The sequence below is a fragment of the Sarcophilus harrisii genome, chromosome 4, assembly GCF_902635505.1.
Source record: "Sarcophilus harrisii chromosome 4, mSarHar1.11, whole genome shotgun sequence".
NCBI lineage: Eukaryota > Metazoa > Chordata > Mammalia > Dasyuromorphia > Dasyuridae > Sarcophilus > Sarcophilus harrisii.
Window position 1 is genome coordinate 124,085,318 of NC_045429.1, and position 14,724 is coordinate 124,100,041.

At 33.7% G+C, this 14,724-nt stretch overlaps 1 protein-coding gene across 2 annotated transcripts in view; it reads left to right on the top strand.

The window, feature by feature from the left end:
• The first annotated feature begins 1,255 nt into the window (after window positions 1-1,255).
• SFT2D1 (SFT2 domain containing 1) overlaps window positions 1,256-14,724 on the top strand; it is a 40,464-nt gene continuing 26,995 nt past the window's right edge. For both annotated transcript variants that reach the window (XM_031937508.1, XM_031937509.1), the window contains exon 1: window positions 1,256-1,512. In XM_031937508.1, the coding sequence (XP_031793368.1) occupies window positions 1,450-1,512 (63 nt within the window). In that variant the 5' untranslated portion in view covers window positions 1,256-1,449. The remainder of the gene's footprint in view (window positions 1,513-14,724) is intronic.

A 14,724-nucleotide genomic window follows, 5' to 3' on the forward strand; every position in this document is an offset into this window, starting at 1 on the left:
CTGATTCTACTCACTTCATTTAGCCTCAGCTCATGTCAGTCTCTCCAGGCCTTTCTGAAATCATCCTTCTGATCCTTTGTTTCAGAACAATAATATTCCATAACATTCACACACCATAACTTATTCAGCCATTCCCCCACTGACGGGCAAACACTCAGTTTCCAGTTCTTTACTACTACAAACATTTTTGCACATGTGGGTCCTTTTCCCTTTTTTATGATCTCTTCAGGATACAGACCTAGTAGGGTCACTGCTGAATAGTCCTTTGGGGATAGTGGAACAGTATTTAAGACGCCCAACAGTTTAAGGAACAGCAAAGCAAAGCAATTGTAGCTGGATAACTGAGCTGCTGGAGGGGATTAAATTTAGGAATACTGAAAAGGTGTGAAGGAATCAGGTTGTAAGGAGCTTTGAAAGCCAAACAGGATCTTCTATTTGAACCAGAAAAAAGTCAGTTATCTTCCTCATCATTCGCCTTCCTTCCTCTTTATTTCTTAGTCACATTTCTGTTGAGTTTATCCATATCATGCTACTTGAAGTGCTCAAGTCTACCTTTCAGTAATTTCCACCCTAAAACATTAAAAACCTTAGTGAAGTGCTTAGCTCAGATAAACGCAGCTCTTCTATCAGCGCCCCCAAACTGAATGGCAGGGGCATTTTTATGATCTAGGGATGGAAGGGACTTGAGGCCGGCTGACATAACCCTGCTTTCCGTTTGAGAAAACTGAGGAACAGAGAGGCTGTCACTTGCAGGTACTCCGTAGCAAAGTCACGATTTGGTACTCAAGTTCTCTGACTAGTAAATCCACCCTAATGCACTAGGTGTACAGCCTTTTTCCAAGTCCAACTTCGAGGCTATTCTTACCTTATGTTGTCCCAGCTCTTGAGGGATTAACTTGCATATATTTTATGCATATATAGATGTTTATGTATATACCTATCTAAATAGGATTTAAAAAAAAATGTCTATAAAAGCTCAAAGGGGATTTCTTACTCTGTGAGAAAAGAAGGAAGCACCTGTTTCTGTGCCCTTTTCTTAGCTTCAATAATTACAAAAATAAATTTCTGGTTTAGTCACCCTCCCCGGTTAACGCCGCGTGAATAAAATGAACCAAAATTTTTTTGTAAGATTCACTGCCCAGCTGGGAGGAGGCGTGGCCTCAAGCCGCAGGAAGCTCGTGGATTGGCCGAGTTGCAGGGGTGGGCGGGGCCGATCGAGCCGAAGGAGCGACTGGAAGGGAGTGGGGGAAGGGAGGGGGTAGAAGGCGCATGCCCAGTAGCGCTCGCGCCTCGGGTCAGAGCGACTGAACTCTGGGTGCGGCGCCAGGTCTTGGACTCTCGCGGTGCGTGAGCCCCGACTTCCGCTGGTCCCGTGAGGTCGCGGTTTGCTTCGTTCCCCGCCGCGAGGAAGGCTCAGCGGGACCGCCGCAGCCGCTACCGCGGGGTGTCATGGAAAAGCTGCGGCGAGTGCTGAGTGGACAGGACGACGAAGAACAAGGGCTGACCTCACAGGTAAGAGGCACCTTCCTAGACCCCTAGCGTCGGACACGCCCCCTCCCGCTGCGGTTCCCCTCGGACCCCAGTCTTCGGGGAAGAAGGCTACGCCGGTGGCCTCGGGGGCACATATGATTGGTCGAGATGGAGGCCCCGCCCCCTGAGTATGAAACCGGGACTTCCCCCCCCCCCACCCGGTTTCCTCTCTTCCTGCTGCTGACGGCGCTTCTCTGGCTGCTTTTCCCTGCGCGTTCTTAGTATTCCGAGGCGGAAGAGCCCTTAGAGGCTATTTCCGCCAATCCCCTCCTTTTACAGGTCGGAGACGGAGATGACTCGTCTTCTCCATCTGTTCCCTCTCTCCTCTTTGGCCCGTAACTCTTCTGGGTCCCTGATTGGACATAGATCAGATGAGGGGACTGGAGCGAACTTAGTTTTTGGAGTCCCTTTCAATTCTCTGTCCCCTTTTACCACTTCCTCTCTTCCCTCCCAAAAAATATTGTCAGTAAGAGGTATAGAACTAGTCTGGCACTGGAACTGCAATTTGCGAAGAGATATATATATATATTATCTAATGAAATGTAATATTTTGTAAAATTCTGAGTTCTGAAATAGATCATAAGGTCTAAATATATATATTTGTATGCATATAAAAAAATATATATATATACACACAAAATATATTTATTATATATATTATATATATATAATATAAATATATATGTTTATTATATATATAATATATATATATTTGTATGCATATAAAAATATATGTAAACACACAAAAATATATATTTATTATATATATATTATATATATAATATAAATATATATTTATTATATATATATATATATATTTTTTTATATGCATATGAAAAAATATATATACAAATATATATATATACACACAAAATATATATTTATTATATATATATTTATATAAATAATATATAAATATATATGTTTATTATATATAATATATATATTTATATGCATATGAAAATATATATATATACAAATATATATATACACACAAAATATATATTTATTATATATATATTTATATATATAATATATAAATATATATGTTTATATATATATAATATATATTTATATGCATATGAAAAAATATATATACAAATATATATATCTACACACAAAATATATATTTATTATATATATTTATATATATAATATATAAATATATATGTTTATTATAAATATAATATATTTATATGCATATGAAAAAAATATATACAAATATATATATATATACACAAAATATATATTTATTATATATATTTATATATATAATATATAAATATATATGTTTATTATATATATAATATATATATTTATATGCATATGAAAAAATATATATACAAATATATATATACACACAAAAATATATATTTATTATATATATTATATATAAAAAATATATATATATATTTATTATATATATATAATATATATATTTATATGCATATAAATATATACACACAAAAATATATATTTATTATATGTATATTTATATATATATATATATATAAATATATATTATATATATTTATATGCATATGAAAATATATATATACAAAAATATATATATACAAAAATATATATTTATTATATGTATATATATAATATATATAAATATATATTTATTATATATATAATATATATATTTATATGCATATGAGAATATATATACAAATATATATATATACACAAAAATATATATTTATTATATATAAATATATATTTATTATATATAATATATATTTATATGCATATGAAAATATATATATACAAAATATATATACACAAAAAATATATATGTATTTAGACCTTATGATCTATTTCAGAACTCAGAATTTTACAAAATATTACATTTCCTTACTTTAAAACATGAATCCCAATTCCATGCTCCCTCTTACATATGTGTTTTCCCATCCAACGTTGCAGACACCTTCTTAAGGATTAGGGTTACAGTTAAACTTTTGCTCTTAAGTAAGAAAATGTGAAAATTTACAGCGATATGAACTCTTTCAATAAAGATCACAAAAGTATAAGAAAAACAGTGCATATCTATATATATACAACATAATTATATATAGTATATAATTTTAATGTTCTGTATGCTACATATAAACATGTGTGTTTATAATTATAAAATGTAACATGTACAGAGATAATATATACAATATGTACATAAACTTATATATTATAATACGCAATATGTATTTATATATTATATATGTATATACATAGGGCAGCTCTGTGGCCCAGTGGATATAGAACACTGGGCCTGCAGGTCAGGAAGACTCATCTCCCTGAATTCAGATCTGACCTCAAAACACTTGCTAACTGTGAGACCCTTGGTAAGACACTTAGTTCTTCATCTGTAAAATGGGAATAATAATAGTATCTACCTCCCAGGGTTGTTGTGAGGATTAAATGACAGAATAATTGTAAAGCCATTAGTACAGTTCCTGGCACATGGTTAGCTTTATATAAATGTTACATGTTTTATTATATATGCAAACCTGTATGTATATATGCATGTAAATTCATTTTTTACCAATATCTAATGAAATCTAGCATTGCTGTCAATTATTTAAAAACATTATTCTAAGAGTCATATAAGCTTCACTACACTTCCAAAGGAGTCCATTGCATGAAAAAAGGTTAAGAAGGCCTATTTTAGAGTTGGCTAATTTAGGAAACTAGAACATTTTGAAGTGAAAAGATAAATTAGAGGTAGGAAGACTGTGAGAATATCATGTGGGCTGATAAAGGCCATTTTTTGGGGGGGGAATTAAAGTAGGAAATTGTGACAAACGTGTTTTGAATGCTGATATCGTTTAGTTCAGCACATTATATCATGTATGAAATACAGGTGGAAATAGCCTTAAAGAACATCCGTTAGAGAAATCTAAAGCTAACATTTTATCCTGTCCTCAAGGAATTTACCATCTTGTTGAGATATAGCCCTTAGTTCTAATGCACAAGGAGGGAAGGGGTCAGTGTTTTATTTAAATTTTATATCTTCCTTAAGATTTTGTATTTTGTGCTACACACTGGACAAGGTACTATATATATATATATATATATATATATATATATATATATATATATATATGTATATATATATATTATTATTATATGTGTGTATATATATATATATATATATATATATATATATTTTTTTTTTTTTTAAACCAAATGGCTCTTGAAAGAATTAGATTCAAGTTCTTAAGTCTGGCTGTATTCATGTTCTTTTAGAATTCTGCCCCAGAGTGTAGTCTATTTTTTCTTCTAGTATTCTTGACCTACTTTCTGGATTTTCCTCACCAGGATTTTAACTTTTTTTCCCCATCACTCTTAGATTTTGGTTTCTGTTACATCTTTTGTGGGTGTCTTATGTTTTAGATAAGATTATAAGCTGCTTGTGGTTAAGGACTTAGGCTTTCTTATCTTTGTATGCTCCCAGTATAGTGCTCTATTCACAATACTTGAGTCACTATTTGAATTTGATAGCTAATTGCTCAATGAGTGATATAAAGTGTGTTTTTCCTTTTTTTTTTTTATTATAATAGTTTTTCATTTTTAAAATACATGTAAAGATAGTTTTCAACATTCAACGTTGTAAAACCTTGTCTTCCAAATTTTTCTCTCTCCCTTCGCTGTACTCCCTTCCCCTAGTTAGCAACTAATCCAATATAGGTCAAACATAAAATTCTTTTAAGTATATTTCCACATTTATCATGCTGCACAAGAAAAATCAGATCAAAAAGGAAAAACAGTGAGAAAGAAAGAAAAAAGCAAGCAAACAATAAAAAAAAGGCAAAAATACTATGCTGTGACCCACATTCAGTCCCCATAGTTCTCTTTTTGGATGTAGATGACATTCCAGTACGAGTCTATTAGAATTGGCCATACAGTAAGTTTGTTTGTGTTTGTTTTTTAGAGGCAATGGAGGTGATTTGCTCAAGGCTACATAGCTAGTAGTAAGTGTTAAGTATCTGAGATCAGATTTGAACTCAGGTGCTGTATCCACTATGCCATCTAGCTGCCCCTCCAAACTGTAAGTTTTGAGGGGAGAGAGAAATCATTGTAAACTTAGGTGGTGTGGGAAAAGAGAGAAAAAAGGCCCAAATAGATAAGGAGAATTTGAGTTGGTCTTGGGAGTAAAGTGATGCAAAGTCATTAGTCAAGAGATTATTATTTATGTCTGGTGTTGTGTGCCAGGCATTTGGGTAGAAAGATTAAAAAGCAAATAATTTTTGCCCTCAAAAATCTTTCAGTCTATTGCAGAAACATTGTACAAGATAAATAAATTCAAGGTATATACAAGGGTTATTGGCAGGGGAAGCCAACTAGCAACTGGGTGGATTTTAAAAATGTCTTATAAGAGATGATGTTTGAGCTGGGCTTTGAAGGAAATTAAGGAGTCTGCTGTCTGAGGTGAGAAGGGAGTGTGTTCCAGGGATAAGTTTGTATAGGTGCTTTTTTTTTTCTGGAAAAGCAGGAAGCAGGCCATTCTGTTTGGAATCTAATGTGTGAGGGAGAGCCATTTATAATTTTTTGGAAAGATTGGCTGAAACCAGATTGTGAAGGGCTTTAGATGCCAAATCAGAAGAGTTTTTGTTTGATCCTAGAAGCAAATAAGGAGCCACTGTAGCCTCTTGACTAGGGTTATAACAAGGTCAGACCTATGCTATAAGAGTCTGACTCTTATAGTATGACTTTGGCAACTGTGCTGGCAATAGATATTGAAGCAAGGAGAGACTGGATAGAGAGAAAACAATTAGGGTGCTATTGTTATAGTTTAGATGAGAACCTAAAATAACATAGCAGCTATGGGTGTGAAAGGACGAAGAATAAGAGCTTTTGTGGAGGATGAATCAACAAAAGAAGGGAAGTAAGTGAATTTGTTGAATGAGATATTGGGAATGACTTTGATGTTTGCCAACCGAGTGAGGAGGGAGACAGAGAAGTTAGGAGAAAGGGAAGGGGGAGAAGGAAGAAGAAAGAGACAGAGAGAGATACACAGGTTTAGAAGTTAGTAGAGTTTTAAAAAAAAGTTTTTTATTTGTTGTCTTTTAGGATAAAGTGTGATTTGTGCATTTATATAGATCCTGAGTTCAGGATCTATATAGGATAGATAGATAGAGAATTTTGGATGGAGCAAGTTCCTCCTCCCCTACTTCCAACCCAGTAATAGAATAGGAATGAAATTAACAGTATAGATGATACTGAGGAAGCAAATTTTTGTTTTGTCCCGTCATATAGTTTCTGAACAACAAACAAAACAAAACAAAAAAAAAATCTAAGACCTAAAACTTTTGATAGTTGTTGTCCAGTGCTCCCCCTCCCCCCCTTTTTTTTTTTTTTAGTGTAAATTTGTTGTGGGGACCCTGCTAAAATATTTCTAGTTAATGGATTAGAGTAAAAATTAAGACCATGCACAGAATTTCAGTTAATATATAGGTATATATCTCTATGCCTTCTAATCCTTTCCTACTCTTAACTCCTAAATATATTTATAATTTGAAATTTTTGTTGAATCCTTCTGATAATGGTATTTATGTGTGAGGTTGATCAATAAGTTAGGAAGTTACTGTTATTTTATGACTGAACAGAAAAAAAAACCTGGAGTAATTCATTTTCAACATTATTATATAACTTTTCTATAAGATGACTTGTCTGGAAAAGAAGATAAAAAATCACAGGATTTCAGGATTAGAAGGAATCTTAAAGGCTATTTATTTTACCCTTTTCCTAAACAAGAATCCTTTCTGTAACATACCTTTAAAATGACCATCAAGCACTTATTTGAAGATCTGTCCCAAGAGAGAACCCGCTACTTCTTGAGAATAGCCCATTTCACTTTATTTATTAGATTTTTCCCTACATGAAGCTTAAAATTACTTTTCTGTAACTTGGATCTATGGCTCTAAGTTCTGAACTTAGTTATCAGTTGAATTAAATTTAATTACTTATCCATATGATGACCTTTCATCCACAGTCTCTCCTTTCCCACACCTTTATTTTTATTTTTTTCAGATTAAACATTCCCAGGTCCCTCAGCTAGTCATCATGTTTCAGACCCTTTGCTATCCTGTTTATTACTCTTTTATATATTCTCCAACTTATATATGTCCTTAAAATGTGATGTCTAAAGCTGAATGACATATCCTGGATGTAATCTGACCAAGGCAAGTGCTGTCATAGGTGCTAAATAAAATGGTTCCTTGTGTTCTTTTGCCATTACAATTCTCATTTTAGCAGGGCCTCCCGGGAGAGGCATTATGACACTATTCTGAGTAGATCTACTTAGATTAGTGAAGGCTGCCAGAGTACCAGAAATCACCAAAGATGAGGTGAATGTGATTATTCCAGGCACTTTTGCCAAACCTAGTAATTCTCAATCATGAGAACCTTACTGTTATTGATGCTACTGTGCCTTTTGAGACTAGACGCTTGACTTTCCAGCCAGCTAGAGCTGGCAAAAATGGAAAAATATCAAATAGTGTGCCAACTTCCAACTCAGGAAAATAATAGAATATATAGTAACACAGTGGTAGACTGGATATTGGGCACTGGGGACAGCAAAAAGCTCATCTAGACTGAAATTTACACAGAGGCATATAAATACGAGAAAACTAATGGTTACTTGATTAGGTGGAGTAGATTCATACATAAAGCATATTACTAGTGATCTGTTCTGATATACAGAGTGAACAGAAATTAAAGATGTTGAGTCTCTTTTATTATTTTTATTGCATTTTTAATCTTAATTTTAAAAGTTGGCAGTGGTTTTCCTTATAAAGGATTATCACATTTTTATTTTTCTTAGTAGACACAAATATTGATTTTAAAATATATTATTCTGGATTTAAATTTTTGATGTCTACCCATGATCTATTGTTGCTACTTATTTGTTCAGAAAGGAAGTTCTTCAATTATCGTGTGGAAGTAACAGTTGTATGTTTATTTAAAAAATGTTAATTGAATAAAGGAAAAATGCTTTTATCTTGTCTAGAAGAAAACGGGAAAGATAATGTCTCATGTTAAAATTGGGTTGAGGTTTATAAACTAGCACCCCATTATCTACCACTCTAGTATTTTGTGTGGAAAAAAAAAGAAAAAGAAAGGTTTTTGTCATGATAAATTCTTGATAATGATCAACTGCTTTATTTTTTTGAAAAAGGGGGGTAATAAATTATTGATATAGTGTTTTAATACATTTTTCCTCAACAAACACCATATAAACCCCTTTACCAAATAAACTCCCCCAGAAATTTTTTATAATATTGATTATTCACAGAAGAGATGGATATATATTTTATATTTGTTGGTATATTAACAATAACTAATCCTTCTTTAAGATTCATGCTATGCAAATTTATCACATCCTGAACTCTTGGTAGCTGTTGTTTTTAGACCCCTTGGGCATCCTCCTTTCCTCTGTAAGTCTAGTCCCCTCCTCCCTTCCTCTGTAAGTCTAGTCCCCTCTCTTCTATCCTCTTTACTAGGAGCTTTAGTTTTGTATGTAGATATTGATGCCTATTTGGAAGTTTAATCCCAGAATTTGAATAAGGTATATAACTATGTCACAAGAAAGAATAGGTAAAAGGCAGATGTTGATGACCTTTTCCTTCTAGATAGTCTTTTTTAGGTTTTCATGATACAACTCTGGTTCTTTTCCTACTTGTCTGACTGCTCTTTCTCATGTTCATTTGGTGACTCTGCATCCAGATCACTCTTAGTATTTATTTGTCAGTCTCCTGTCCTATCCCTCTTTCTCTCCTCCCCACCCTGGGGGACTTGAGTTTCTCCAAAATTCTGTCTGAGTCTTTTTTCCCTTTCTTCATCAATATTATATCTCCAACATGAGCAAGTCACTTAACCTCTGTTTGCCTCAGTTTCCTCAATCTTATGATAATAGTACCTATATTCTAGAGTTTTTGTGAGAACAAAATGATTATTTGCAAAGTTCTTTGCACAGTACCTATCACATTGTAGGTGTTTAATAAATGCATTTTCCTTTTCTTTTTTGGTTTTCCTCTTTTCCAAGTATAATAACTTTAGGTTTCCTTACCAGCTTCACTAAAACACAAATTTTTACTCATAACACTCAAACATTCAAAACTCATAACACAATTCTTATTGTCCCATATCACAGTTTTGTGTTTTTCTATTATTACTTGCTTTTGTGTCTTCTGTACATATCATATTAAAATTGAAGTGTGTGTGTTTGTGGGGGGAGGGGGGGAGCAGCTAGGTGGTGCAGTGGATAGAGCACCAGCCCTGAAGTCAGGAGAACATGAGTTCAAATGTTGCCTCAGTCATTTAACACTGCCTAGCTGTATAACCCTGGGCAAGTCACTTAACCCCAATTGCCTCAGCAAAAAAAAAAAAAAAAAAAAAAAAAATCTTCCAAATTTGTCTCTATATTAAAACTTCTACTTTATTTTGGTTGTTATCTACATTTTATGCATTTGCCTATAGATATTTGAGACTAAGGTTTTTAATATGATCTTTTCTTAGATTTTTGTCTCCATTGCTGTTTGGGGGTATCTATTGCTATTCTTCCTACATTTTAGCTACTCTATAGTATATAGTTTGGTGAATATACAGTCATTTTTCTCTTCCTTCCCCACTTACCCTTTAATTTAATATCCTTTTGATTATATTTGTAAGACTCCAGGCAAATACGTCTTAGAATTTTTGTTTGTATTTGCACGATAGGTAGGTATTTTTATACACAAGATACTGTCAAGAAATTTAAGAGGAAGAAAATTTAAGTGACTTAGCTAAGGCCTCACAACAAATGGCAGTAAAACTCATATTTTCCAAATACCAGGTCTTCTGCCCTCCTGCATCCCTTTCTCCTAAGCCATTCCCCTTTCAATATTCTTTATTGTGTCAAATTGGGTATCCTAGCATTTGACTAAAAATTATCACCTTAGATAATTTACTTTGTTTATTTGAGCCTCTTCTAAAACTTGTGGTTCTGTTTGGGAAGACATGGGCAATGTCTCAGAAATCTTTTGTTCTTTTTGTTGAGTCATATGGCTTTAAGAAATTAATGAAGCACTGAGGCAGTTCCTAGGGCTAGCTTCAAGGATAGCTTGTTGTTTCAGGTTGAGGTCCCCATTCTTCAGTATTTTTTTCATTCAGGATATCTCATTTCTTTGATTCTACTCCACACAGTATTCATTGGACACAGGGTAGTAGTGTCTAAAAGTAAAAACCTGCTAGTAGTGCTTCTCATTCTCATTATTCTTTGTGACAATGAACTTTAGTAGTGACCTCCCTTATTCCTCCATCTTCTTAGAGGTCTGTCTGTACTGATTGCCTGTTCTATGTGCATATGGCTTCATGAGAAAAATAGAATTTTCTTAGCTTGGGAAATGTAGTCCTTTCCTATTTCAGCCTGTTACATGAGAATCAAATAGAATAATGACATGGAAACTTTTAAAAAATGGTAAATATTCTCTATAAATATAAAATATTAATAATAGTAATGATGAATTTAACAATAAATTATATTGTTAGCTATGGAGCAAACTGCTTATAATAGGATACCTTATAACAACTCAAATTAGGTAATTAAAAAGTTAATGTTACAGGTTTTCTTATAGTAAGATATTAATAGAAATCCTCATTAAGTGGTATGCTCTCATCCCCAAAGTCACACTCATTGTTTTGAAACCAGTTTCAACATTTTTCAACTTAATTCAAAGTTCACTGCCATCTGAGACTGGGAATCACCATTTTTGACAGATTATAATGTTATTTTCATTTAAGGAGATGAATAAGGGGACTGATTTGACTGTTTTGTAATTTATATTAAGTCCCAATTAAATTTGAACTGTTTCAGAACTCCCATTGTTGAATAGTTTATTTATAGGCATGGATATTGTATGATTATTAAATAATGAAGCCATATATAAAATAAGTACCTGTTGCAGACATTAAATGTCTCACCTTCTAGATCTGAGCACAACAGAAACATTCAGAATAATAAACTCCTTATCACCTGAAAAGATATACTGATTTCAAACAGTAATACTTCCTTCAGTATCCTCAAAGTGTTATGAAAAGATTTATATTTTCCTATTGAAAGCCATTAGATCAGAGAAATTATAGTTAAGTCAGTTAGCAAGTCAATCAACAAGCATTTATTTAGCACTTGCTATGCTCCAGAGTACTATGTACTTTGCTGAGCACTAGGGTTACAAAGAAAGGCAAAAATAGGAGCTTTTTCCAAGGTGCTCACATTCTAATGGACAAGATAACATGCAGATAATTTTGTACATACAGGATACAAAGATATAGATATGGAGTTATTGTATAAATGGAACGTGATCTTAGAGAGAAAGGGCTAGTAGATGAGAGTCAGGAAGTAGAAGGTGGAATTTGAGTGGTCTTTTATTTTTATTTATTTTTCCAAATACATGTAAAGATAGTTTTCAACATTCACCTTTACAAAACCTTGTGTTCCAAATTTTTTCTCTCTTCCTTCCCCCCTCTCTTCCCATAGACAGCAAGCAATCCAATATAGGTTGTACGTGTGTAATTCTTCTAAACATATTTTCATATTTATCATACTGCACAAGAAAAACCAGATCAAAAGGTGAAAGAAAAAACAAGGGGAGAAAAACCAAGCAAACAATCAACAACAACAACAACAAAAAGTGAAAGTACTATTTTTTGATCCACTTTCAGTCCCCATAGTATTCTCTCTGGATGCAGATGGCTCTCTCCAGCACAGTCTTGAAATTGACCTGAATCACCTCATTGTTGAAAAGAGCAATGTCCATCAGAACTGATCATCACATAATCTGGTTGCTGTATACAGTGTTCTCTTACTACTACTCACTTCACTTAGTATCAGTTCATGCAAGTCTTTTTAGAATTTTCTGAAATTAACTCATCATTTCTTATAGAATAATAATATTCCATTGCATTCATATACCATAATTTATTCAATCATTCCCCAATTGATGGGCATCCATTGAGTTGAGTCTTGAAGTGAGGCTAGGAAGTAGAGTAGAGTAAAGAGTCAGTCAGTCAATAAACATTAAGGGTACTATATACAAGGTACTGCTCTAAGCTTTAGAGATACAAAAAGAGACAAATGACGGTCCCTGCCCTCAAAGAGTTTACTATCTAATGGGGGAGACCTCTTGCAAACAGGTCTTGCAAACAAATATATACCAAGAAAAGTATATACAGGATAAAGGGGAGATAATTAATAAAAGAAAGGCATTGGCATTAGAAAGGGTTGAGGAAGACTTCATGTAGAAGTTGGGGTTTTAGTTAAAACTTAATGGAAACTGGGAGGTCACTAATCAGAGTGGACAAGCATAGAGGACAGTCAGAGAGAATTCCTGGAGTCAAGAGATATGGAGTATCACTAATCAGAATGGACAAGCATAGAGGACATTCAGAGAGAATTCCTGGAGTCAAGAGATATGGAGTATCTTGTTAGAACTATCTGGAGACCAGTGTCCTTGGTTCAGGATATGTGACAGAAGAGAGAAGTAAGACTTGAAAGGCCATATGTAAGAGTGAGATTTGAATGTCAAAAGGAGGATTTTGTTTTTGTTTCTGGAGGCTGTAGAGAGTTACTGGAATGTGTTGCCTAATGGAGTCACTTAGTTGGAACTTCTTCATGTTAGAAAAATCACTGAAAATCACTAATGACTGAATGGAGTGAGAGCCTGCGGGAGAGTGAAAGGTGAAATCAACAGGCCTTGCCAACAGATTGTATATGGGAGGTGAGAATTAGAGGGGTGTCCAGGCATAGGGGATTACCTACCAATGGCATGTAGGAGAAAACGGTGAACAGGCAGTGTAGTTGGATCATAAAATGAGTGGAGGAAAAAAGAAGACTGGAAAGGCCTGGGATATGAAGGACTTTAAGTGTCAAGTGATATTTTTTCTTTGATCCGAAGTTAATAAAGAACCACTAGAGTTTATTGAACATTGAGGTAATATGGTCAGACCTACATTTTGGCAAAATCATTTTGGCAACTGAGTAAAGGATAGATTGGTATAGAGTTAACATGTGAGGTATTTTGCAAACATAACTGAGCTATATAAATGCTAGTTACTGTCATCATTATTATTAATGGAATGAATTACAATAAAAATGTCATTTATAAGATAGTTTTATGAGTGGAAAAAAGGAGATACACAAAACATATGAAGGTAGAAATGATAACACTTGTCCGCAATATGGATATGAGGAGTGAATGTGATAGAGGAGTCCAAGATGACATAGGCTGTGATCAAGGGTGAGTGGGAAAATGTTTGATTTCCCAGTAGTATTAGGAAAATTAAAAATATGAGTTCTGTTTTTGGACATTACAGCAGTAGAACATTCCATTCAAAATGTGCAAGTGGCATTTGGAGATGCAGGACTAGTTCAGGAGAGAATAAGACTGGATATCTGGCAATCATCTTTATAGAGATGATAATTGAACCCTTTGGAATTGGTTGAATCATCATAGTTTAGAAAAAGAAATAAAGACCCAGGATAAGACCTTACTATGGTTATTGGAGTGACCTAAGTGAGGATCCATCAATGGAAACTCAGGTATGGTCTCATAGGTTAAAAAAAAAAAAAAAAAAAAAAACTAGGAAAACAGTGCTTTGAAAACTTTGATAGAATTTGACAAGATTCTCTGATCCAGGTGATCAGTTGTGTCAAAGGCTTCAGAGAAGTGTAGTAGGATGAATATTGAGAAAAGACCATTATTTTTAGTAATCAAGAGATCACTGATAACTTTGGAAAAAGAAGTTTTAAGAAATAGGGAATTAATTCCTATGATCACTATAAACTAATCTTTCTATAGAGATTGCTAAAAATACACTTTTGTGCATAGTTATTTATATATAACAAAACATTAATTCTGATAATCTACTTTTTCTAACATTGTAATGAAATAACCCATAAAATTCAAGAAAAAGGTACCATGGAATAAGAGGGTCTGGGACTGTGACTTCAGAAGAACCCTTAGGTTAAACAGGGAAAAATATTATATACTTTCTCTAATCATCTTTTTGGTTTCATTGGTTTTTGTTTTGTTTTGTTTTTTTGCTGAGGCAATTGGGGTTAAGTGACTTGCCCAGGGGCACACATCTAGGAAGTGTTAAGTGTTTGAGGTCAGATTTGAACTCAGGTCCACCTGACTTAAGGGCTGGTGCTCT